At 37.3% G+C, this 27417-nt stretch overlaps 1 protein-coding gene across 2 annotated transcripts; it reads left to right on the top strand.

Annotated features, from left to right (window-relative positions):
* Positions 1-1011: 1011 nt before the first annotated feature.
* Positions 1012-27391, top strand: RAD51C (RAD51 paralog C). 2 transcript variants are annotated; one of them, XM_045525647.1, is made up of 10 exons: positions 1012-1232; positions 4502-4760; positions 5355-5521; positions 6637-6770; positions 14286-14417; positions 19326-19392; positions 20473-20533; positions 21525-21546; positions 26177-26237; positions 27172-27391. In XM_045525647.1, the coding sequence occupies exons 1-10, from the start codon at positions 1115-1117 to the stop codon at positions 27318-27320; spliced, it is 1170 nt and encodes a 389-aa protein (XP_045381603.1). In that variant the 5' UTR covers positions 1012-1114; the 3' UTR covers positions 27321-27391. The 2 variants fall into 2 exon arrangements, with proteins under 2 accessions (XP_045381603.1, XP_045381604.1); XM_045525648.1 differs by lacking the exon at positions 21525-21546 and having other exon boundaries at positions 1050-1232.
* Positions 27392-27417: the final 26 nt, after the last annotated feature.

The raw sequence follows: 27417 nt of genomic DNA, 5'->3' as shown, positions 1-27417 counted from the left end.
ACCCTTATCTTCCTCATGGAGCATCTTAAACTATGGGACTTGCTGAGGTGCTCAACATATGTTGTTTCCTTCTGTAGACCTTATTATGCACTTAAAGGACTCTGATTTGCGATATTTAAAGAGTTCCTTAAAGCTGGGAAGAAAAGTCAAGGCTAAGAATCGTCGCCAATAGGTAGGGAATGTTACTCTTCTAAATAAATCATACCTAGGCAAGGAAAGACCTCACAAATCACCGTTCAAACTGCCTCGCAGTTCCCCTGAAGTTCTGTATTTTAGAAGCGGTCACCTCTACGCCATGAACACCCCATTCCCAATTCTGTACCAGAACAGCTCTTGCGCAGCCCAATCCCTCCCTCTCAGGACCCGAGGAGCCCAGGCCCAGTCCACGGTGGGGACATTATTTGCTTACTTTTCCGACTACTTCTCAAGCTGGGCAGGCCATGTAGCACTAACGGTCTCAGAAACCTCCATGCTCCAGACTGGACTCGCGGGAAGGCGTGGGTGGGTGTGGGGATTGGGCGCCAAGGACGCCGGCGGTGGTGGGGGGCTGGCCCACAATCCCTCGCGAGGGCGAGAAAAGCGAGGGGGGCAGGAAAGGGGGACGGCCGGCAAGAGACTGGAACCCTATAATGGACACGCAGATTCACCCTTACATGACTGTTTCTTGGGACTTTTCACACCAAAAAAACTGGTGTGCGTTCATTACTCTCACTCCTCTCATTCTGGGAGATCGTTCCTATTAAAGATTCTGAGGCTTCCACCCGACAGACCGGGGTGGAGGTGAGGAAACACAATGTGTAGAACCTACTAGGCCTACCTCTTGACCCTACAGTCCCCATCCATCTCTTTACTGTCAGGATGTACATTTGACTGGGAAAGCCTAAAGGGGATCTGAAGAAATCCTAACGGAAACGCTGCCGAAGTGTGAAAATTTACGTGCCACGGCACACAGGCAAAGCCTAAAACCTCGTGCGGCAAGGCCGCAGACCCCGCCCCTCCCACTTTACGCCTGACGTCACACGGCACGGCCGGGCGCTGGCAGGCGGAGTTTGGCTGCGCGGGGTTTAGCGGCTCTGTGGCTGCGCGACTGCGCGCGTAGGGTTACGGCTTTGAAATGCAGCGGGATTTGGTGAGTTTTCCGCTCTCTCCCGCGGTGCGGGTGAAGCTCGTGTCTGCGGGTTTCCAGACTGCAGAGGAACTACTAGAGGTGAAACCCTCCGAGCTCAGCAAAGGTAACGACTCCCGACGGCAAGCTCGGGCACACCAGGCCGCCTTTGGTTCCGCCCCCTTTTTTCTCCCGCCTCAGGCTGCAACCCAGTCTCCGCCAGAATCTGCTGCCTCCCACGGCCGGCCGCGGCGTTTACAACGTGAAACAGCTGTTTAACTCCACTTAAAAATTGTCGGAATGATTAGAACTGTGGTCGTGAAACCATTTGTTAATTGCTTTTTCTGTGGCAGTGCCTGCTGAATGCTTTGCGAATTATCTCGTTTATACCCAAACGAACCCTCTTACATGGAATATTATGTTCAATATATAGATGAGAGAACTGATCTCTCATCTTGAGGAGGTTAAGTAACTACATGATAACTGGGCTAGGTAATAGTGGAGTCTAGAACTGAAACCAGATAAGCTGTCTAATTTTCGCCCTTCCAAGATCCACAGCGGGATCTTAATTCTATCTAGGCAGGATTCGTGAAGTGTCTGTAGACACTAAGAGTGAGAAAGGGAGTAGAATTCCCCCAAACCTGGAGAAAGCAGTAGAAAGAAGACACCCTTTCTCTCCCTTAATTCACTGAAAAATCCAAAAGCTCGTAATCTAGTGCACTGCAAAGTTACACATTGCTGAGAATCACAGCATCCTGAGATGTAAAAAAATGAAGCTGGCTGCGGTCATTCTGACTGTGTACGTTACACTATGGTATGCCCAGACCTGTGCTATTTGCTGAAGAAGATAGAAGAGAATCTTAAGTTATTGTCCTTAGTGATGGAAAGTAAGGAGGTTTCAACTCACCACTCAAGAATAAGTATTGTGGACCTAACCTTAGCTATTTGTTTTAAGTGATACCACAGACTGTATCCCCTAGCGTTTGATGGGCTCTTTTTCTTTCAACAAGTTGGTTTTCCAAAGAAGTGAGAGATTCTGAATAATAATCGTTAACAATTATTGACCGTTTTGGATGGCCCTGTATTCTACCAAGCTTGTTACGTGTATTGTCTCTTTTTTTTTTTTTTTGAGACAGAGTCTCGCTCTGTTGCCCGGGCTAGAGTGAGTGCCGTGGCGTCAGCCTAGCTCACAGCAACCTCAAACTCCTGGGCTCAAGCGATCCTACTGCCTCAGCCTCCCGAGTAGCTGGGACTATAGGCATGCGCCACCATGTCCGGCTAATTTTTTTTTTTTTATGTATAATTTTTTTTTTTTTTTAGTTGTCCAGATAATTTCTTTCTATTTTTAGTAGAGACAGGGTCTCGCTCTTGCTCAGGCTGGTCTCGAACTCCTGACCTTGAGTGATCCACCCGACTCGGCCTCCCAGAGTGCTAGGATTACAGGAGTGAGCCACCGCGCCTGGCCTTTTTTTTTTTTTTTTTTTTTTTTTTGTGGAGACAGTATCTCACTCTTTGCCAGGGCTAGAGTGCAGTGGCATCATCATAGCTCCTATGATGCAACCTAAAGCTCTTGGGCTCAAGTAATCCTCCTGAGTAGCTGGGACTACTGTGTTGCTCAGGCTGGTCTTGAACTCCTGGTCTCAGGTGATCCTCCCACTTTGGCTTCCCAAAGTGCTAGGATTACAGGCATGAGCCACCATTCTGGGCCGTGTTCCCTTTTTATAGAAGAAAAAAATCTGAGGCAGACAAAAGTTTGATAACAATTTGCCCAAAGTCACACAGTAAGTGGTGTGATTTCACAGGTCCAGGGATTGTGGGGGGTAGGGTGGTGCCAGGGAATGGTGTAGTCAGGATTTACACACCCTAGCAATCTGGCTCCAGAGTTCAGGCTCTTGCATTGGATAGGATTTACATTTATATACTTATCGCCACCATTGGCTTTCTAGACAGATGGGGCCTTGCTGTATCCCAGGATGGTCTCAACTCATGGGCTCAAGCTATCCTCCCCACTTCAGCCTCCCGAGTAGCTGGTACTACAGGAGCATGCCATCATGCCCAGCTACCACCAGTATCTTGATTAGCATTGCATTTATAGTTCATATCATTACCACATCAAGCACTGATATACTGAAAAGTGTTATCATCCTCACCATTATTTCTTTAGGAGCTTGCCATGTAATTGCCATTTCCTTTTCTCAGGCCATATTGTCAGGAATGAAATTGTGTAGTTGAGGAAGTATAAGTATATTGTTTAAGATATTTGTGCATTGAAAAATTGTTCCTATTAAATATTTTGGAGTGATACGTGCATTAATTACATCGTGTTTCTGTGAAAAGTGTTTTTTTCTTATTTCAAGAGATGGGGTCTTGCTATGTTGCCCACACTGCAGTGCAGTGGCTATTCACAGGTACCATGACAGTGCACTATGGCCTCAAACTCCTGGGCTCAAGTGATCCTCTTGCCTCAGCCTTCCAAGTAGCTGGGACTACAGGTGCACACCACCAAGCTCGGCTAATTTTTAAACAATTTTTTGTGGAGACAGGGTCTTACTGTGTTGCCCAGGCTGATCTCGACCCCTTGGCCTCCCAAGGTGCTGGGATTACAGGAATGAGCCACTTCCCCTGGCAAAGTTTTTATTATACACATTCACTTCTTAAAGTTGTACCTTATTTTAGGCAGTCAAAAAAGCCATTTTCTTTCTCATCTGAAAAATAATTTGTATACCTTATGAGAGCAAGTTAATTATGGCTTCATAAGACCAAAAGGGATAGTAAAAGGACTGACTGCTAGTACATTTTTATTTCTACCCCCTGAGACACTCTTAGTAGGTACTCAGAAATGCCTTTTTTTTTTTTTTGAGACAGAGTCTTGCTCTGTTGCTTGGGCTAGAGTACCATGGCATTAGCCTAGCTCACAGCAACCTAAAACTTCTGGGCTCAAGCAATCCTCCTGCCTCAGCCTCCTGAATAGTTGGGACTAGAAGCACACACCACCATGCCCTGCTACTTTTTTCTATTTTTAGTTGCCCAGCTAATCTTTTCTGTGTTTAGTAGGGGGAGGGGGTCTTGCTCTTGCTCAGGCTGATCTCGAACTCCTGACCTCAAATGATCCTTCTTCCTTGGCCTCCCAGAGTGCTAGGATTACAGGCATGAGCCACCTCCCAGACCCAGAAATGCTTTAGTTGAATAGGTAAATCTTTATGTGACAACTAAGAAAACAGAGACAACTGCCTTTATTAAGTTGAAAAATTAAATAGCTAAAGGAATGTTACATTTTTATGTTTCCCTACTTTTAGCATCATTCTTATCTAAAAATTAAAATTAATGAAGGTAACCCATTATTATATTAGACTGTTTTAAATCTCTAAAATTAGGATTTTTTTATTTCACTTTCAGAAGTTGGGATATCAAAAGAGGAAGCCTTAGAAACTCTGCAAATTATAAGAAGAGAATGTCTCACAAATAAACCAAGATATGCTGGTACATCTGAGTCAGGCAAGAAGTGTACAGCACTGGAACTTCTTGAGCAAGAGCATACCCAGGGCTTCATAATTACCTTCTGTTCAGAACTAGATAATATTCTTGGGGGTGGAGTACCCTTAATGAAAACAACAGAAATTTGTGGTGCACCAGGTGTTGGAAAAACACAATTATGGTAAAATAAAATGTTCCCTTCTTAAGGGTGGGCTTAATATATTAAAATATGTAAGACAGTATTGTGCTGTTGGTTTACAGTCAGGAGACCAAAAGAGGCATGTATGTGCTCTTAATTTTATGTGTTCGTCAAACTAAAACCAACTTAAAATCATATTTGTGTTACTTCAGTACCCCATCTTGATAAATTGATGCAATTATTTTGATATCAGATGTTTCTTTTGCAACAATGTAGTGCAGTCATAAGGGTAAACAAAGCAGCTTCTACTTTATTAATTCACTCCTGAGAATATATTTGAAATTCAGATGTTTCAAAGTAGGTTTATGTATAATAAGAAAAGGATTCTGTTTCCAGGGGCCTAAAAATCATTAAAAAGTTCTTAATCTTGGTTTTATAGGCATGTCTACCCCCTAATCCAAGCATCATTGATTCACATATATCTAGAGTCATACAGAGTCAGATTTTCTGTTGCCTTGGGGAGAATATTTGCATTTATAAAAATTTTAGGGGTAACTGTTTGTTATCTGGAGTTTAAAAAACACTGTCTTAGATGATCATGATAATGATTTGATCATTTGACTTTTCTCTTGACAGTATTCAGTTGGCAGTAGATGTGCAGATACCAGAATGTTTTGGAGGAGTGGCAGGTGAAGCAGTTTTTATTGATACAGAGGGAAGTTTTATGGTTGATAGAGTGGTAGACCTTGCCACTGCCTGCATTCAGCACCTTCAGCTTATAGCAGGAACACACATTAGAGAGGGTAAGTTAGCAAATGATCCTTTTTTTTTTCTGTTTAATAAAAGTAAGTTGCATTTGTGTTCATCCAAAACCTCAGCAAGAGACCATCTGGAACTTGAAGCTTAATGATTGACAGTATACTAGTGTGAAACTCTTACATCTCTGTTACAGAAAAAGAAATGCCACAGCCTAGCCTGACCTTTTCTTCCCCTTTTATGGTCCTTGCTTCTTACTGCAGGAACTTTGGGGCAAAACCTATATATGTATTCCAGTGTATGATTTCAAATCATCATATTCCAACTTGCCAGATATAAGCTAATGTTGGACACCTTAATATAAGCAAATGTTGTTAAATAGATTCCAGTATATATTGACTCCCATTCTCATTTTTCCAAAACCAAAGGTAGCTTTGAAAACCACATCTGGAAATGTTTGCATTGTTAAACTGATTGACTTCGGGGGGCTTTGAATAGTATAAAACTGACTTCTTTTTTTTTTTTGAGACAGAGTCTCACTTTGTTGCCTGGGCTAGAGTGAGTGCCGTGGCGTCAGCCTAGCTCACAGCAACCTCAAACTCCTGGGCTTAAGCGATCCTACTGCCTCAGTCTCCCGAGTAGCTGGGACTACAGGCATGCGCCACCATGCCCGGCTAATTTTTTGCTATATATATTTTTAGTTGGCCAGATAATTTCTTTCTATTTTTAGTAGAGACGGGTCTTACTCAGACTGGGCTCGAACTCCTGACCTCGAGCGATCCACCCGCCTCGGCCTCCCAGAGGGCTAGGATTACAGGCGTGAGCCACCGCGCCCGGCCTAAAACTGACTTCTTAACTGCATTAATTGAATTGTTAAAAGTGTTTGGGAGGTTTTTTGGGTGCATGTTATGAGGAAATAAAGTGTTTGATTTTAAAATAACTTTTTTAAAAGGTAATTTATATTCAGGTTCTTGTCCTTTCAATTAAAAATTAAATGGCTTCTGGATTGACTGCTTTCGCTTGCTTTGTTTTGTGTTATTTTTTGATTGTACAGTCCTTATTTTCTCTAGAAGTTTAAAAAAGTGCTTTTCATAATACAGATGTCCTTTAAATGAAACAGGTGAAATTAATTATTTTAAGATTGTTTTGTTGTTTGTTTCAGAACACCAAAAAGCTTTGGAGGATTTCACTCTTGAAAATATTCTTTCCCATATTTATTATTTTCGTTGTCATGACTACACAGCGCTACTGGCACAAGTTTATCTCCTTCCAGATTTCCTTTCAGAACACTCCAAGGTATGGGTCAAACTACTGAAATGTAACTAACCAAGTATTTTTGGAGGTGTTTGATAAGCATGAAAAATAACTATATTTTTTTAGTTTAGCATAAAATTGAAGTCAAAGCCAACTCAGGAAATATCCTCCTTCCCTGTCCTACAGTTTATTTACATTTATTTGCTATATATGTATTCATAGTTTATGCTTAGCATAAGAAATTGAAATAATATAGGAAGAGTAATGGTGGACTAGTTCCTATTAAACAAACGTATAGAAAGGTATGAGATAAAAAATAAAAACTTCCCTTTCGCTACTGTTTCCTAATGCCTCTCTCCAAAGTTGACCACTATTTACAGTTCCTTGTGTATCTTTCCAGAAAAATTTTGTACATATTGCAGCATCTATCTCACTATTTGTTAATGAGATTATACTGTAACGTTGTTCTGCACCTTCCATTTTGGCCTAAAATATTTTGCATGTCTTTTTGGGTCAGCACATATGAATAGGCCTCATTCTTTTTTCAGCTGTATATTATTTCATTTTAAGAACTGTAATTTATTTAGCCAGTCCCCCATTGGTGGACTTTTAGATGCTATTATTAAAGATGGTTAGGGGTAATCCTTGTATATCTTGGCATAATTTATATATTTATGGGATAAGTTCTAAATATTGGAATTTGACTATTAAAGGGTGTGTGCATCTTTGTCATAAACATTACTGATGACAGAAATTCTCCTTGACTAAATTTGGCCCCCATCCTGTCTTTGGCCTACCCAACCCTGTCCTAGGAAACATGATCCTGTCAGTTTAGAGAGAATCTCTCACACTTGACGATCTGATCATTCTTTTTATCTGATCAAATTCCTCATTCCCCACCTTTGGTGTATAAGTCCTTGTCCAGCCTTTATCAAGAATCCTGTTGTCAATTTAACAAGAATTTCCCTACCCTTGATGTTTCCTTTTAGCAATTTTCCATCCCCTGACCCCTTCACCCTGCTCCTTTGTTATAATTCAAAACTTGTCCATGTTGTATGCAGATTTGGACCCATTCCCTCTCCCCTACTGTGATGGCCCTATTGCAGTAGTCTTGGATAAAGTCTTCCTTACTGTTTTAACACTTGTTAGAATAATTTTTTTTTTTTTAATACAAACTGCCCTTCAAAAATGTTGCACCAGTTTCCATCCTTACTGGCAGCATATGAGAATGCCTGTTACCCATCATCCTGAGGCTATGGATATTTTCGCCATGATTTTCTACATACAAAATGCCATCTCTTTGTTATTTTGATTTACGTTTTTTTAGTTATGAAGGAGATAGGGCATTTTTTCATGTTGAATAACTTGACTACACTAGAATTAAAAAAAAATTTGATCATTTAATATTTCTGGATGCTAAAAATTATCTTCTGTTATTCTACTGTTTCACAACTAACAATACTGGAGTAATAGTCACTCCCGTGGTTTTACTTCTCCCTAAGGCAACAATGCTAAAGATAGGTTTTTGGATATTGCAGGAAATTGACACATGTTGGGGAGTGATAGGAAGCCATTTCTGTTCTGAGCCTTTCTTTCGTTTTAGGTTTTTTGGAGGAAGAAGTGATGGGAGAGTCTTTCTGTTTTGTATCATTTTGTTTTTTACCCAATTTGCTTATACATTTGCAACTCATTTTTGATAGTGGTTCTGTAAGGTCTTGTGCTAATTTGACCCTTTTATATTTGATGTTGGCTATTACCTCAGGGCTAAGATTTCTTCCCATTCAAAATACAGTGCCTTTTCAGCTGGGCACAGAGGCATAGGCCTATACTTCAGCTACTTGGGAGGCTGAGGCAGGAGGATGGCCTGAGCTCAGTGGTTCAAGTCCAGCCTGGGCAACATAGCAAGACCTTGTCTCTTTAAAAAAAAAAAAACGGTACTTTTTCAACATGCCTTTCACCTGGAGGGCTTGTTAAAACATCTATGGCTGGGCCCCACCCCCAGACTTTCTGATTCAGAATACAGAGGATTTGGCCTGATGATTTGCATTTTCAACAAGTTCTGAGGTGTTGGTCTGGGAACCACCCTTTCAGAACCACTACTTTTAGATGCTTAGATGCCCTTACGTGCTTAGGTTTAATAAGAAAGGATAAACAGCAGAGGTTTTGGGCCTTGGGTGTGGGAGATGGGTGGTATATATTAGAATAGTGTTAAAAGATTGAGAAGCCTTTTAAACTTAAGCAAAGTTTTTCTCTACTCCCCCTGGTTTTTTCTGAGCTAAGGTTCTTTTGGGGAGGAAAAAGTTATCCTCTACTCTCTTAGGTTTGGGGGGAAGATGCAAATTAAATTGACAAAAGACAGATTAGCAAGAGAAAAAAACAGATTTAATCACTCATAAGTATGGGAGCTCAGAAAGAAATGAGACTCAGAGGGACAGTTAGAATTTAGAGCTTGTATTCCATCTTCATAGGTGAAAGGTGTTGGGACAAGGGCACTTAAGGGAAAACACATGACTTCTTAAAAAGGGGGAGGGAAGGAAAGGGCATTTATGGGAAAACAAATGACTTTTTTGGAAGATAAATGAATGGGCCCTTAGGAGAATAGATAGGAGATAGAGTTGTGTGACAATGTCTGTTTGGGTATGTTGCAGACTTCTTTCTGACAGGGGGATTTATAACAATTGAGTTCTTCTGGGACACTCTGCTTTTAGGCAGATAAGGAGTTTCTGGAACTCAAATACCCTCACCTCAAGGTAGTTTTTATTGCCATAGTGGCATATTCTGGACCCATTCAGTTGCAAAGTGGTATCATGGATGTGCATAGTTTAGAAAAAAAGATCCCTTGGCAATGTAGATACATTTTCTATCTGAGAACCTCTTTTGTGAAAATAGAAAGTAAGAACTTGGGAGAAATTTGCTTCATTAACTGCTATACTAAGGCTCCCACAGTTATATTCTAAATATTTTTAGAATTGAGCTAGGCACACCTATAATCCTAGCTACTCGGGAAGCTGGGGTGGGAGGATCGCTTGAGGCCAGGAGTTAAAGACTGGCGTGAGCAAGAGCGAGGCCCCATCTCTACAAAAAATAGAAAAATTGGCCAGGCATGGTGGTGCGTGCCTGTACTCCTAGCTACTTGGAAGGCTGAGGAGGGAGGATCTCTTGAGCCCAGAAGTTCGAGGCTATCGTGCACTCCAGCCAGCCTGAGCAACAAAGCAAGACCTTGTTTCTAAAAAAAAAAAAAAGAGAGAGAGAAAAATATAAGTGATTTTTGTATGTTGATCTTATATAGCACAGCTTTGCTGAATTTGTGTCATTAGGTAATTTCGTTGTGTAAACTTAGAATATACTTACACAAACCAAGATGGTCTAGCCTTCTATATACCTAGACTGCATGCTATAGCTTATTCGTCCTAGGCTGTACATCTGTACAGCATATTACTATACTGAATACTATAGGCAATGGGAACACAATAGGTATTTGTGTATCTAAACATAGAAAAAGTACAGTAAAAATATGATATGAATGATTAAAAATGGAGTACCTGTATAGGGTACTTACTATGCATGGAGCTGGCAGGACTGAAAGTTGCTCTCAGTGAGTGAGTGAATGTGAAGACCTAGGACGTGACTATATGCTATTGTAGACTTTATAAACACTGTGCACTTAGGCTACATGAAATTTATAAAAAAATTTTTTCTTTCTAGCTGGGCAGTAGCACATGCCTGGAGTCCCAGCTACTTGGGAGTAGGTGTTCAGCCCTTGAGCCCAGGAGTTTGAGGCCAGCCTCCAGCCTGGGCAACATAGAAAGAACCTGTTGCTAACAAAATAATATTTTTTCTTCTTCAACAATAAATTTACCTTAGCTTACTATAACTTTTTTACTTTATATAAACTTAGTTTTTAAAACTTTTGACTCTTTTGAAGTAATAACATTTAGCTTAAAACACAAACTCTTTGTACAGCTATACCAAAATATTTTCTTTATATCCTTATTTTAAAAGTGTTTTTCTGTTTTTATTTTTTATTTTTTTTAAAGTAAAATTTAACAATTTACTTTTTGTTAAAGGCTAAGACACAAGTGCACACATTAGCCTAGGCCTACACAGGATGAGGATCATCAGTATTATTGTCTTCTACCTCTACGTTTTTGTCCCACTGCAAGGTCTTTGGGGGCAATAAACTGTCATCTCCTATATTAACAATGCTTTCTTTTGGAATACGCAGGACCTGAGGCTGTTTTACGATTAACTTTTTTTTTATAGGTAGGAGTACATGCTAAAATAATGGAAACAAGTATAGTATAGTACAGGGGTGGGGAGCCTTTTCATGTTCGAAGGCTGCATTCAAGAAACTTCAGTTAAATATACTTAAAAATATACATTATTTTGTAAAAATCTGACTACTATGTACTGAATTTCAAAAAATGAAAACTCTTTTTAATTTTAAAGTTAACTAACCATTTAATGACTCTGTCCTGTCTGCTTTTTGTTGGAGAACATTTGAATATTTGGTTGTAGCGTGGAGGTCTGCAGTTTCAGTTGATCCTCTAGATGGGTATCAGTCATTTGCAACCTTAAGGGCATTTGATTTTGATTAAGTATTGCACAGTCTACAGTAGTGGACATGTGTAGAGTGGTGAAAAATTGAGTCACCGTAAGCACACATTGCTAGCTGAGGTTGAACAAAGTGATGTTCTGCTGCCTTGTTTCCATTCTCTTACTATAAACTATCTTTTTCATGGTCTAAAGAATGGCACATTTTTGCATTTTGGGGAGTTTTTATTGATTTCACTGTTTAAAATGGCCATCAAGTGTAGTGCTGAAGTGTGTTGGCTAGTGTTCCTAAGCACAAGAAGGCTGTTATGTGCCTTATGGAGAAAATATATGTGTTAGATAAGCTTTGTTCATGCATGAGTTACTGTGATGTTGCCATAAGTTCAATGTTAATGAATCAGCAACATATAATAACTATCTTTTTTTTGGTGTGTTGTTTTTTTTTTTTGAGACAGAGTCTCACTTTGTTGCCCCGGCTACAGTGCTATGCCATCAGCCTGGCTCACAGCAACCTCAAACTCCTGGGCTTCAAGCGCTCCAACTGCCTCCGCCTCCCAAGTAGCTGGGACTACAGGCATGCGCCACCATGCCCAGCTGATTTTTCTATGTATATATTTTTAGCTGTCCACATAATTTCTTTCTATTTTTAGTAGAGACAGGGTCTCACTCTTGCTCAGGCTGGTCTCGAACTCCTGAGCTCAAACAATCCGCCTGCCTCGGCCTCCCAGAGTGCTAGGATTACAGGAGTGAGCCACCGCGCCTGGCCTATAATAACTATCTTTAAACAGCAACACATAAAATAAGGTTGTGTATTGATCAGTTGGTGAAAATGTGTGACTAGAGGCTCACAGACACCTAACCGTGTGTTTTTCCTAGGAGCAATGGTTCAGTGTTCACTACTTCAGTATTGGTGGTAGCTTTGTAACTACAGTGAATTATAAGAATCAACTTTCTGATATTAGCAGTGGCTTTTCATAGATGTCTTTTATCAAGTTGAGGAGGCAATCTTTTATTCCTAGTTGAGTGTTTTTGTCATAAAAGGTATTAGATTTTGTCAAATGCTTTTCTATATCCATTAAGATGATCATGTGGCTTTTTTCCATTCTATTAATGTGGTGTATTTCACTTGTTGATTTTCATATGTTGAGTCACCTTTGCATTCCTTAGATAAATCCCACTTGATCATGTTGTGTAATTTTTTTAATATGCTGCAGGATTTGATTTGCTAGTATTTTGTTGAGGATTTTTGCATCTATATTTATAAGGAATATTGGTCTGTAGTTTTCTTCCCTAGTGATGTCTTTGTCTTGCTTTGGTATCAGTATAATACTGGCCTCAGAGAATAGTTCAGAAGAGTTTGAGAAGACTTTGTGTAAATTCTTCTTTAAATACTTAATAGAATTCCCAGAGAAGCCATCTAATCCTGGGCTTTTCTTTTTTGGAAGGCTTTTGATTACTGATTCAATCTTTTTATTTACTATAGGTGTATTCAGATTTTCTCTTTCTTCTTCTGTCAGTTGTGGTAGTTTGTCTATTTGTAGGAATTTGTTCATTTCATCTGGGTTATCTCATTTCTTGGCATACAAATGTTCGCTTTCTTCTAATTGTTTTTATTTCTGTAAGGTTGATAGTAATGTACCCACTTGCATTCTTTTTTTTTTTTTTTGAGACAGAGTCTCACTCTGTTGCCCAGGCTAGAGTGCCATGGCGTCAGCCTCGCTCACAGCAACCTCAAACTCCTGGGCTCAAGCAGTCCTACTGCCTCAGCCTCCCGAGTAGCTGGGACTACAGGCATGTGCCACCATGCCCGGCTAATTTTTTCAATATATTTTTTTAGTTATCCATATAATTTCTTTCTATTTTTAGTAGGGACAGGGTCTCGCTCTTGCTCAGGCTGATCTTGAACTCCTGAGCTCAAACGATCCTCCTGCCTCAGCCTCCCAGAGTGCTAGGTTTACAGGCATGAGCCACCGTGCCCAGCCTAATTTTTTTTTTTAAAAACACAGGTCTTACTCTGTTGCCCAGGCTGGAGTATAGTGGCATAATCATAGCTCACTGCAGCCTTGAACCCCTGGGCTCAAGCAATCCTCCTGTCTCAACTTGTAAAGTAGCTAGGACTATAGGCTCATGCCATTTCACATATCTAATTTTTCTTTTTTACATTCCAATGTCAATACTCAAAATTTTTCTTATTTTATTTTATTTTTTTTTAGAGATGGGGTCCCAAGCTGGTTTTGAACTCCTGGCCTCAAGCAATCCTCCCACCTTGGCCTCCCAAAATCCTGGGATTACAGGCATGAGGTACCATGCTCAGGTATAATTTAATATTTGAAGGTGTTGTTGGTTTTTTTTTTTTTTTTGTATAAAAGGAACTCTGAAGGTAAAGTTGGTATATTTATATATATTTTTTATCTTCTTTTTTTTCTTTTTTTGTTTTTTTTTTTATTTATTCGATCTGAAGTCCCAGGTAAAAGTTGGTATATTTAAGAAATTTGTTTTGCCAAGACTTTAAATGTGCTTTTTATCAGTAAAAACTGTGTATAGTGGCAAGTTATAAGAAAATTATAATTTTTCCTTTTTCTTTTTGGTTTACTTTTTTTAAGTTGACAAATTATCAAACCACAGTACATTTTGACTTTTATTGTTTACTATAGAAAGCATTGGATAAATAGATTTCCAACTCTTAGTCTGGCTTAGTAGTCCCTATAGTCCCAGCTACTGGGAGCGAGGGGGTGGGGATGCTGCAGGAGGATCACTTGAGCCCAGGAGTTCAAGGCTGCAGTGAGCTATGATCCTAGCATTACATTCCAGCCAGGGCAACAGATCAAGACCCTGTCTCTTAAAAAGCAAACAAACAAAAAACACCTCTCCATGAGAAAACTATTCCTTGGAGAGTTGGAGATAAAGCCCTGAATTTCAAGATTTTTTTTTCTGTAATGGATGTCACTTTTATTATTTTATTTTTCAAAGCTAATCTAGTATCATTATCTCTTTTGTATTTAGGTTCGATTGGTGATAGTGGATGGTATTGCTTTTCCTTTTCGTCACGACCTAGATGACCTATCTCTCCGTACTCGGTTACTAAATGGCCTGGCCCAGCAAATGATCAGCCTTGCAAATAATTACAAATTAGCTGTAAGTATTACTAGTGAAGAAAATTTCATAACAAAATCAAGACTGTATAACATATTAATATCTAGAAATAGCAAAATAGAATTTGCCTGGCCAAAAGCAAATAATACAGACATGCCATTTTAAGTATAGTTTTGGTTTAGTTTGGTTTCTATAAAAAAATCAACTCTTGTCATAAGTGTTGTGTGGCAGTTTTCCTGTAAAATAGCAAGCAAAACCAATGTCATTTTTAAAAATGGACTTTGATAATGAAATGCTACCTTTGGTAATTGCAGTGTTTTCTTTGTCTAAATATACTTGGATTTTTTCAGGTAAGCTCTTCCAACATCTCTGTTTTTCTTTTACTCTGAATCTTAATTATCACATAGTGTATAATCACAGACTCAGATAGATTAGAAAATTACATAGTGTAAATAACCTGGATGTTTTGAGGTAGGTCTAAATAACTCTTCTAGATTTGAAATGTGAGGAGAGAGGTAAATATAGGCTCAGAAGTGAAGAGATACAAAGGAATGAGGTAAAAGTTTTTTTTAACTGCTTCTTTGCCATTACTTCCTACTCTGTAACCCCATCCCACCATTGACACAAATATGCACACTTGTCTGGGAATGAGATGGAAGAAGGTCAAACTATTTAACTTGATTTCTTTGTCTTTGCTTTGATTAGGGTCCTTAGCACATACCTGCAATACATCGTAAGTAAATAAAGAACTATCCTGATAAAATCATTTAAATTTAAAATCATACATCTTTTATTTGAGTGTCCAGATTTTTTGCCATATGCTGAAAAATATAGTGCCCTGTGTTTGCATTATTAATATTTCTTGCTATTAATTGTAATTTAGCATTCTGTTAATGTCAATGAGTGCCTCCAGTAGGGGGCACTCAAGACTAATGGGTTGCATAGTTCCTTAGGTTTTGGTTTTTGTTTTAAAAGAAATAGCTTCATCTTTTCTGGTTAAAAAGGTAATCCAAATGATAATATCAAATAGTGTGCATTATGTAAGAAGAGTAATGTAAATATAAACATACCAACATGGAACAAGATATATGCAGATAAAAGATTATGTGAAAAAATTTACATTGCATAAAAACATATTTAGTGTGGCCAGGCCTGGTAGCTCATGCCTGTAATCCTAGCATTTTAAAAGGCCGAGGCAGGAGGATCGCTTGAGGCCAGAAGTTTGAGACCAGTCTGAGCAACGTAGTGAGACCTTGTCTCTATTTAAAAAAATAGAAAAACTAGCTGGGCATGATGGCATGCACCTGTTGTCCCTGATACTTGGGAGGCTGAGGTGAAAGGATTGCTTGAGCCCAGGAGTTTGAGATTGCAGTGAACAATGATGATGCCACTGCACTTTTCCCTGGGGCAACAGAGCAACACCCTGTCTCAAAAAAAAATAAATAAATAAATGGTGTGATCCTACTTTTGAGAAAAATTACAATTATATGTGTGCATTTATATTTATATATATAAAGAAAAAGGTCTGAAAGAACCAAAACATTAACAGTGGCTACTTCTAGGCATAGAATTTTATGGGGTTAGGGATATACTTTTCCCCTTTACTTTATAAATTCTTCTTTGCTTGATATTTTTTTCCTAGCTAGCATGTATGGAAGCATATATGACTTTTGATAAGAAACATATTTTACAATTATAAGTTATGTATATTTGTTGTAACAAAAAGTTCTAAACAATGAAAAGTGTAGAAAGTAAGTGATTATCCATTACCCAGAGATGATTATTGTGTGGTGTAAATATTTTTTTGGACTTTATTCTATACATATACAAACATACTTTTTAGAAAATGAGATCATATTATGCATACTGTTATGCAAAGCAGTTTTTTGTTTCTCACTTACTATATTGTGAACATCTTCCCATGTACACTACTTATAAGTCTACCTTACCTTAACAGCTGCATAGTATTCCATTGTGTGATTAGCATAGTCTTTTCTTTTTTCTTTTTTTTTGGAGACAGAGTCTTGCTCTTTTGCCCTGGCTTAGCTCACAGCAACCTCAAACTCTTGGGCTCAAGCAATCCTTCTGCCTCAGCCTCCCAAGTAGCTGGGACTACAAGCATGTGCCATGCCCGGCTAATTTTTTCTATATATTTTTAGTTGTCCAGATAATTTCTTTCTATTTTTTAGTAGAGACGGGGTCTCGCTCTTGCTCAGGCAGGTCTCGAACTCCTGAGCTCGAGTGATCCTCCCGCCTCGGCCTTCCAGAGTGCTAGGATTACAGGCGTGAGCCACTGCGCCCGGCCTAGCATAGTCTTTTAACCACCTTCCTATTGATTGTCTTTAAAGTTGGCTCCAGTTTTTCACCATTTAAAACCTTGCAATTAATAGTTTTATATCGGCTGGGTGTGGTGGCTCACACCTGTAATCCTAGCACTCTGGGAGGCCGAGGCGGGAGGATCGCTCAAGCTCAGGAGTTCGAGACCTGCCTGAGCAAGAGTGAGACCCCGTCTCTACTAAAAATATAAAGAAATTAGCCAAACAACTAAAAATAGAAAAAATTAGCTGGGCATGGTGGCGCATGCCTGTAGTCCCAGCTACTTGGGAGGCTGAGGCAGAAGGATTGCTTAAGCCCAGGAGTTGGAGGTTGCTGTGAGCTAGGCTAATGCCATGGCACTCTAGTCCGGGCAACAGGGCGACATTCTTGTCTCCAAAAGAAAAAAAAAGTAGTTTTATATCTGCATCTTTGTTCATTTGTCCAATTATTTCTTTAGCATACATTCTTAAAGTGAAAGTATTAAGCCAAAGGAATCTCTATTTTTAAACATTTTGTTATATATTATCAAATTACTCTCAGCATGTTCTAGAGTATGTTCTCTACAGCAATGAATGGGAATTCTTGTTTTCCCATATCTTTACCAACTTTGAGTGTTAACTATTCTCTTAAATTTTCGCCAAACTGATATGGGGATAGTCCTTTAAAAAATACACTTCTTGTATTGTTCGCAGAAATTTTTTATAACAGCTTTCATGAGATATGACCCACATATCATAAAATTTACCCTTTTAAAGTGCATAACTCAATCATTTTTAGTATATTCATAGAATTGTGCAATCATCACTGTCTAATTTTAGAACATTTCCATCACCCCAAAAAAGAGACACCCCCACCCCACAAAAACATTGAGAATATTAAAAATGTATGCTTCTTCACTTTGACCTTTTAAATCTCATGCAAATTTCTCTTGTGATCAACCCTAACTTGGTACTGAACTGGTAAAGTAATTCTGGGAAGCATAGTTCCAGATTAAAAAAAAAATTTCTTCCCTTTAGTTATCATTCCCTATTCTGCCCTTCCCTTAGTCCTTAACAACCACTAATCTACTTTCTGTCTCTGTAAGTTTGTCTTTTCTGGACATTTTATATAAATGGAATCATACAATATGTGGCCTTTTATGTCTGACTTTTTTCACTTAGCATAGTATTTCCAAGCTCTATATCGTACATATATCCATATAGAATATCCATATTGTAGCATCTATCAGTATCCTTCTTATAGCAGAATAATTTTGCATTTTATGGCTATACTCCATTTTGTTTTATCTGTTCATCAGTTGAAGGATATTTGGATAGCAGAAGTATTTTTAAAGCACTAAAGTTTATAATTTCAAAGTTATTGTTACTTTACTATTTTAAAGACATTCTTTAGAAGCTTGGAGCAGTCACAGTAATTTTCATTTGTATTACGGAGCTCAACATTTTTACAGAAGTAGTATAATTACTTTACACATATTTGCTAATAATGCAAAATCTAAATCTGAGATGTTCAACAGCTGGTAAACCGGTACTTCTATTTTTGTTTTCCTGAAGGTATATAATGGATAAATTAAATACTCTTTCTAAACCAGCAGTGCCCAGTAGAACTTGTGGAAAGATGAAAATGTGCAGTCTAGTACCCAGCATGGCTTTTGAGCACTTGAAATATGGCTAATGCTACTGAGGAACTGAATTTCTAGTTTTAATTTAACTTTAAAAAGTTACATATGGCTAATGGCTATAGAATTGGATAGCGGCACCTCTAAACAAAAAGTGTGTGCATAAGTAAATGTCCCCAGTTGCTAGAGTTTAAACACTTGGTAGTATGTACAGTAAAGGGTATTACTCAGCATGTTGGGGATGCCAGTTGGTCATATGCTTCAGTTAATTACCAATTTAGATTCTTGCTTAGCTTGTTCTAAGATGCCTGGTGTGAGATAACAAATGGGGTAAGCACCATGGCACTTCAGGGGAGAGGAACTAGAAGTCATGTCATCCAGTTGGTGTCTAACTGAGACCTGGATGGATCACACATTTCTCCTTTGTGGCTAAAAAGAAATTTTAGGGTGTTACCACTGCAATGGGAACAGCCACACAGCCTTTTCTTTCTCTGTTTTCTTATGGAACTGATGATTCTTTCAGAATAGGTACCTTTTCTTACTGCTTTTCATAGAATTTCTTTATCAATGTCAGCTTATACTAGTAACTCTTTATAGGGAAGATCTATATTGAAAGAATATTTAAAATAACTGTTTCTGGAGAATTTTGGATAAAAAGGTGCCAGAAATCTGACTTGTACTGTATTAAGTCAGCCGTAAACACTTTTGTTTTTCTAGTTTTAAAATTACTACCTTTCAAAATAAGGAATTTTTTTCTGTAGGCCACTATTTAATCAAGAGAATTAGTAATATTTTTACCTTTGAGGGCCATCTGTGAGTAGTAAAGCAATACTTGTTGCTATTACTAGCAGACTAGCATAGTCATAGTTTGAATTCATTTGACCTGACTACTGGGTTTTATTTTTTCCTAATTCTTCTATTTATATTGTACTTTCTTTATTTTATGATTTTAGGTCTCTTCTCATAATTCATTCCCTCAGAGATTCACCTAATTTTCCCACATTTTGTTTTCATAGGTAATTTTAACCAATCAGATGACAACAAAGATTGATAAAAATCAGGCCTTGCTGGTTCCTGCTTTAGGTGGGTAATTCATCAGATAAACATTTTAGTTACACACATTTCTTTCTACCTCTATCATTTGATTCTTATTGAGTACTATAAGCTCCATGAAAGCAGAGACTGTATTTGTCTTGTTCATCGACAAACCTTAGCATCAAGCACAGTGCCCTTAGACACTAACTGTTTATTTAACAAATATTTATTCAGTATCTACTGTCTGACACTAGTGTGACAAGTATGGGGGTATAAATATTCATAAGACAATTCTTGCCCTCCGAATGCTCACAGTCAGGTAGGAGGAATGGTGAATCCATTTATATACAAATCACACTGCAGTGTGTAGACTTAAGACACTCTTCCTAACCTCAGTCATAGTTTTGATAGAACACAATGCTTCAAGATTTATTTCCACTAAAATCATTAAGAATATTCTGTCAAAGTTTTTACTTTTCTTCTGGGGTTCAGAAATATGTTAGTCATGGCCGGGCGCGGTGGCTCACGCCTGTAATCCTAGCACTCTGGGAGGCCGAGGCGGGAGGATCGCTCGAGGTCAGGAGTTCGAGACCAGCCTGCGCAAGAGCGAAACCCCATCTCTACTAAAAATAGAAAGAAATTATTTGGACAGCTAAAAAATATATATATAGAAAAAATTAGCTGGGCATGGTGGCACATGGCTGTAGTCCCAGCTACTCGGGAGGCTGAGGCAGTAGGATTGCTTGAGCTCAGGAGTTTGAGGTTGCAATGAGTTAGGCAGACGCCATGGCACTCTAGCCCAGGCAACAGAGTGAGACTCTGTCTCAAAAAAAAAAGAAAGAAAAGAAATATGTTAGTCAGCCTGATGATACGGAAGAATGACAAATATACTGACTCAAACTATAAAAAGTTTTTTAAAAGCAAATAGAGGATAATGATTTGCAGTATTTCCCTAGATAGGTAAAAATCTATCAATCTTAGGATGTTACTCATTTCCCAGGTTTTTTAAAACCAAGTATACTCTTGTTATTTTAAATATAGTAAGACTATATTTGGTCAGAGACATTCTGAGAAACTTATAACCTAGTCAGTAAGGCAGTATACAGTTATTATGTTCTTTTCTCTCAGGGGAAAGTTGGGGACATGCTGCTACAATACGGCTTATCTTTCATTGGGACCGAAAACAAAGGTTTGTACAGAAAGAAGTTAATAATTCTAAATATTGGGTTAATTACACTTAACACTTACTAGTTTCTTAGAGTTAGTCCTGTGGATGAGATCTACAGTGACCCATGAACTAATGTTTTTGTTGCCTTGTCTTATATCACCTAGAGCAAATGTAGAAACATGTTGTTATACTGCACATTTAGCTACATAGGAAATTCTTTGGAATATTTAAATGACTGGGTGCATGCACCTAGGATGAGTAGGTGGCCAAAGAATGCCACCTTCCAAAGCTCTTTGAAATTATTTGTTAACCATGTAAAAGGAGGTGGTGGGTACTCTGTGTTCCTGCAGGGGATTGAAAAAAATGAAATCAGGACAAAGGAAAACTTTTGGGGTTAGCTTCAAGACTCTAATTTATGTGGAAAATAGGACAGTTTTTCTTAGTTGTTTAGTATGTTTCTTGTATGAAATTGTTATTTTTTTCTTTGTATTTTCTTATCCTGCTTTTATTATCCAGTTACTTACTTACCTGCCTTTCATAAGTATTATATTCTTTAAAATAAAAGTATGGCAGCATGAAACCTTTGTGTTTGTTTTTAAAGCTGCTGAGCAAGTGAACAAACCAGCTTTTATTTTCTTTAAAATAGGCCATTGAAAGCTGTGAAGTCTTTTCTTCTACACTTCTAGAAATGTCAGATTCATGCCAGCCTCTCTGCTTTGTGATTAATTGGCATAACCTCGAGAATTTGGTTTAGAAATGCTCTAATAAAGGAGGAAATTTGAGATAGCATATGGGCAAAGATGGAGTAAAGGGTTACATAAATATATATTGGACCTAGTCAGTGATATTGTCTATTTTTTAATCTGCATTTTTTTTTGTTCTTCTACAAACTGAGAAAAAAAATCATTCCTGATGAAGTTAGGTTTTACTGACCCTAAGCTTATAGCAAAATCAGTGTCACTTCTGCATACATCGTTTGCAACTGCTCATATATTTTGTGTCTCCTTTAAAGATGGTATTTCCAAAGAACTCAGGTAAGGTTTTTTTCTAATACATAGTGCTTTACAATGAACTACCTCCTCCTAATTTTGTAAATAAGTTACTGTATACTGTATTCACAAAAGGAGTTCTTTTCTCAGCAGCGAACCTTTTTGTAAAGACTTGGCAAGAGTTCTCCAGCTGAGAGTCTTTTCAACATATTGCTTATACTTTCCCAGATTTAGCTTAGCTTGTTCTATAAAGTGCACTCCACCTTTTTTTTTTTTTTTTAGGGACAGGGTCTTGCTGTGTCACCCAAGCTGGAGTGCAGTGGCACAGTCATAGCTCATTGCAACTTCAAACTCTTGGGCTCAAGTGATTCTCCCACCTCAGTCTCACCAGTAGCTGAGATTGATTACAGGTGTGCATCACCACATCCAGCTAATGTTTAAATTTTTCGTGGATATGTGGTCTCACTATGTTGCTCGGGCTGGTCTGGAACTCCTGGCCTCAAGGTATCCTCATGCCTCAGCCTCCCAAAGTGCTGAGATTACAGGCATGAGCCACATTCCACCATTTAGATATTCTTAGGAATTCCCCCTGAGCTAGTATACAGTAGCAGTCTTCTCCAGATTAAAATTAAATACTCACAAATATATTTAAGAAGAAAGAAAAATAATAGGGGCAGAGCAAGATATTTCATCTTTTTATGAACTCATCAGAAGGAAAAGTTTGCCTTCCTTATCTAACAGTTAGCTAGGGTCAAAAAATCATGCTTACTTTTTAAGAGTTAACCGTTGTATGAATCCAGCTTACTATGAATCCTTCCCAAGAAATTAGAGAATGATGTAGAATACTGACATGGAATTTAGATAGAGTTTAAAATTTTTCCTCTCATACTATTTTTCCAACTCATACTATCATTTGAGTGCATGCTTGCTTGCGCTAGGTATTTTACTAGGCACTTTATATACAACATTTCAAATAATCCTTTCAGTAATTCTTTAAAGAATCTTTACCTGTTATCATTAAAAGTGAGAAACCGGCCGGGCGCGGTGGCTCACGCCTGTAATCCTAGCCCTCTGGGAGGCCGAGGCGGGTGGATCGCTCAAGGTCAGGAGTTCGAGACCAGCCTGAGCAAGACCTCGTCTCTACTAAAAATAGAAAGAAATTATCTGGACAACTAAAAATATATATAGAAAAAATTAGCCGGGCATGGTGGCACATGCCTGTAGTCCCAGCTACTCGGGAGGTTGAGGCAGTAGGATCACTTAAACCCAGGAGTTTGAGGTTGCTGTGAGCTAGGCTGACGCCACAGCACTCACTCTAGCCTGGGCAACAAAGTGAGACTCTGTCTCAAAACAAAACAAAAAAAAAAAAAGTGAGAAACCAAGGCCCAAAAAGGTTAATTGACTAAATAAGTAGTAAATAATAGCTACGATTTATAGAATTTTAATTAACTGTCCTTTATTTTGCAAAGCACTGTGTATAAGTATGTATTATTTTATTTTTCAAATAACTCTGTAAAATAGATAAGCCACATTTTATAGCTGACTCTATAAAAGAGTTCATTCCTTTTTGCCTATAATAACAGTTTCTAGAAGGTAATTACAGTATTGCATTGATTCCCAGTAAATCTGAATGTGCAGCTCTTGTTCTTCTTTTCAGGTAAAATCCTTTTTCTCCAAACTTCTTTCAGGCTGTGGATATATGATAAGTAATATGCATACTTTATTATAATCAGAATAAGTTGACCTCATTTAATAAAATTAAAATTCTTTTGATCTTCATTAAAAGCATGTATCTTTATGTCATTAAAGTTGCATGAAATCTTATATACTTTTAAAAATTTAGTTTATCTTACCGGGTGTGGTGGCTTATGCCTATAACCCCAGCAATTTGGGATGCTAAAGTGGGAGGATCACTTGAGGCCAGGAATTTTTGATCAGCCAGGGCAATGCAGTGAGACCTCCATCTCCAAAAAAAATAAGAAAAATTAGCTAGGCATGGTGCCACATACCTGTAATCCCTGATACTCGGAAGGCTGAGGCAGGAGGATCTCCAGAACCCAGGAGTTTGTGGCTGCAGTGAGATATGATTGTGCATATCTCCAGCCTGGGCGACAGCCCTGTCTCTAAAAAAAATAAAATAAAATAAAATTTAGTTTATCTTGAATGGATGGAAGTAGAAACTCATACCGAGGAAAAATAGTTATAAAAAGGAACAGTTTTCATTTGGGTAGAAAAACTAAAACCTTAAATAGCCAAATTTATATTGGGAATTAAACTTAGGTATACCATCTCGTCCCCAGCCCCCCATCCTTCACCGATGACACCTGATCTTTACCCTTTGACTAATGGTGGAATAATATTCCAACAGTTATTAAAAGAAATAATTTTGTCTGTGTCCTTATATTATGTGGGTTTTCCTCCAATTTGCATATTCATGATAATATGAAGCCAAGATTGTTCAGAATTACACTACTCTTTGCCAAGAAGATCTGATGGTAGAGTGGAGTAATATATCAACACCCCCACACAGTGTTTCATATGTGTGCTCAGTTTTAGAGCACAAATTGTGCTTCTGTCTTGTTTCTTCCTGACCCAAATGATGTATTTCAGCCATATGTTAAGGTTCATCTCAGCTAGGGCCATGAGCCAAGTGATTCTTTGGTTTAGTTTCTTGTTTAAAAAGATCTCTTGAGATACAGACATGACACACAAAAATGTGTTTTTACTTAGAAATTTGAGAACAGTTTTCAGCCTGAATAATTAGAGCCCCTTTGACTTTAGGATTCTTTAATAAACGTGCAAATGTATCTTAAAAGCTTAATACTTTTTAATAATTTCCTCAGAAAAATTAAACGCTCTGGGTACCTTTTTCAACATACTGTTAATATGAGGTGATTTAGATACTAATTTTTCAGGTTAGCAAATTTTTGTTTTATTGAATCAAACAGTGATTTTCTAATAAGGCCAGTTAAAGTATACTTTTCCTCTATTTTTCTGCTATATTTTTGCATTAAAGATAGAATATCAGTCCCAAAGCATTGCAAAAATTTATAATCCTACACAGCTATCCTGATTACATATTATTTGACATCGATTTTATTTATGCGTAAAGTTGCAATTATAGAAAATATGACATTTTGGATTCTGCTCTTTTCATCCTGGAAGTCCACACCTAGAACAATAAGCTAATGGACCATGGTTTCTGTTTGCTTTTCTTTTAAATTTTGCCTGAGGAGAGGGGCAATTTCAAAATTAAGAGAGTAACAAATCATAACCAAAATGTCCCTTTTGAATTGTCTTTGAAAACAAATCAACATTACTTGTAAATGAATGGCCCTTGTAGCCCTGAGTGTATGATTTTTTTTTTTCTCTAAGTTAGAATCGGCATTTTGTATAGTTATATCAGTTTTTAAAAATTGTGGTAAAATATATGTAACATAAAATTTACCACTTCAACCACTTTTTAGTGTACAGTTCATTGACTTTAAGGATATTCAAATTTTGCAACCATCACCACCATCCATTTTCAGAACTTTTTCGTCTTCCTATGCTGAAACTCTGTCCCCAATAAATGCTAACTCCTGGTTCTCCTTTCCCCTCATCTCCTGGCAACCAACATTCTACTTTTTGCCTTTATGAATTTGACTGCTCTACATACCTCATATAATTGGAATCATACAGTATTTGTCCTATTGTGAGTGGCACTTAGCATAATGTCTTAGCTTATTTCACTTAGCATAATGTCCTCAAGGTTCACCCAAGTTGTAGCATGTGTCAAAATTTTCTTCCTTTTTAAGTCTGAATAATATTCTATTGTATGTATATACTACATTTTATTTATTCATCTGTCCATGAATACTTGGGTTGATTCTACCTTTTGGCTATTGTGAATAAATCACAGGATCAGTTTTAAAGTAATTTTAAAAGGTACTCTAAAGGTTTTTGTTTACATTTGTTGCTCTTACAGTATTTAAATATAGTTAAAAGTTTAGAATTTTATTTCTCAACTACTTTTATCATTCAGTTTTATATTATTTACTTTGTATAATAATAATAAAACTCCTCCTAAACAAACCTTGTTCTGTCATGATAGTGATTTTTTAGGACATAATTATTTTAAAACAATGTGTCTTCCTAGCTTATTTGTATTAGTATAATATAGTATGTGTTCCTCATTTATATTTCAAGAAATTCTCTTAATTCTATAAGAATACAAAATATATGTGATTACTGTAGAAAGTTTGGGAAATGTAGGTAAACTTTACCTTGTGATAACAATTATTAACTTTGTAGTCTAGCAATTTTTTAATACATATATATATACTCATAAATGGATCATACAGTATAACTATTACTTAATATATGAATAGTTTTCTACCTAAATAAATATTTAGTTCCACCATCTGTTTTTAACATAAGTAGTATCTCATCATATATAAAATAATTTATTTGTATTAGTCACTGGACTTTTTTTAATAGTTCACTTATATAAACAACTGTTACATGTAATTAATAATTATTACATGCATACATATAATAGATATTTTTGATATTTCTCTCTTTTATGTGTCCTTAGAAAACAAAATTATAGTAAAAACCTGTAAGTTATGAATTTAGTCACCTGAACTAATTAATTAAGGTTGTGTGTTTTTATATATTCTTTTTCTCTAAGCAGGTTGGCAACGTTATACAAATCACCAAGCCAGAAGGAATCCACAGTACTGTTTCAAATCACAGTCAGTATTATTTGATTAGAGTGGGATTTTGGTGTTGGTGGGCAGTAATTATCTGAAAAGATCATTTACAAATTGCTTCTGTTAACTTCTGTAGGCAGCAAGCATATTTGAGGACAGCTTTTGATGCTTAGAACATTGTCCCCAAAATAGTAGTATATACAGAATACTGTAGTCACAATTGTACTGAAATTTATTCTTAAAAGCAGAGGAAATACTTATTTTTGGGTGGTGTGTTCCATGCCATATGTAATGTCAGGATATTAAAGATTTTTAAAGTGAAAGTTGTTGAAGATTTCCAGAAAAGAAAAAATACTAACATTACTCATTTTAGCCATAGATTTTATAGATCTATCGTTAGTTTTCCTGTGAATTTACATCATAGAACACACATTTTTGGCTGAAATATGCATATTTATCAATAGTGTTGAGCCAAGTATATTCTTGACATCTCATTTTTGTAAGTACAAAAACAGAAATGAAAAGAGATTCTGAAACTGAATTATCCACTTAGTCTTTGCACTGCCCAGGTGCATTTGAAATATCTTAGTGGGAATATTTTATTTTAGAGTATTTAATTGGGAAAATAAATTTATAAAGTACTTAAGAATTAGTACATGTTACCTCCTTTCACCTCTTCTAACAGAGCCACCATAAAGCTTGTTAGGTCTTTTAGAGAACATTTTTGTAAAGCACTGTTATTTCTCTGTCTGTGTATATGGATATGCATAAATAAATATATATATAAGATACTCTAATACAGCCCTGGCTTGTACACCTATCCACTGTTCATTCACAGTGGTTGATAAATTCTATCTCAAGAACAGAGTAGCTTTCTTATCAGTTACTTAAAAATATTTGGGAAACTAATCTTTATTTTACATGTTCTTAAAGTATATTTGTGTATGTGTGTGTGTTTGTATTTTTTGTCTTGCAGCCTCAGGGATTCAGAGATGCTGTTGTTGCTACCGCATGTTCATTGGAAACAGAAGGTTCATTGAATTCCCGGAAACGGTCACGAGAACCAGAGGAAGAACAATAATCCAAAAACTAATCTCAAAGTATACAAATGTATTTATGCTGTGAAATCAATGTGTAGAAGTAATAGACTCATTACTTTAAAACATAAACACACACATGACCGAGTCAGGATTATATGAAGTGAATGGGAAAAATACTTAAG

Source organism: Lemur catta, chromosome 15 (genome assembly GCF_020740605.2).
Source record: "Lemur catta isolate mLemCat1 chromosome 15, mLemCat1.pri, whole genome shotgun sequence".
In the NCBI taxonomy this organism is placed as follows: domain Eukaryota; kingdom Metazoa; phylum Chordata; class Mammalia; order Primates; family Lemuridae; genus Lemur; species Lemur catta.
The sequence above is the reverse complement of the archived record's forward strand: the minus strand, read 5'-3'. Positions and strand labels throughout refer to the sequence as shown.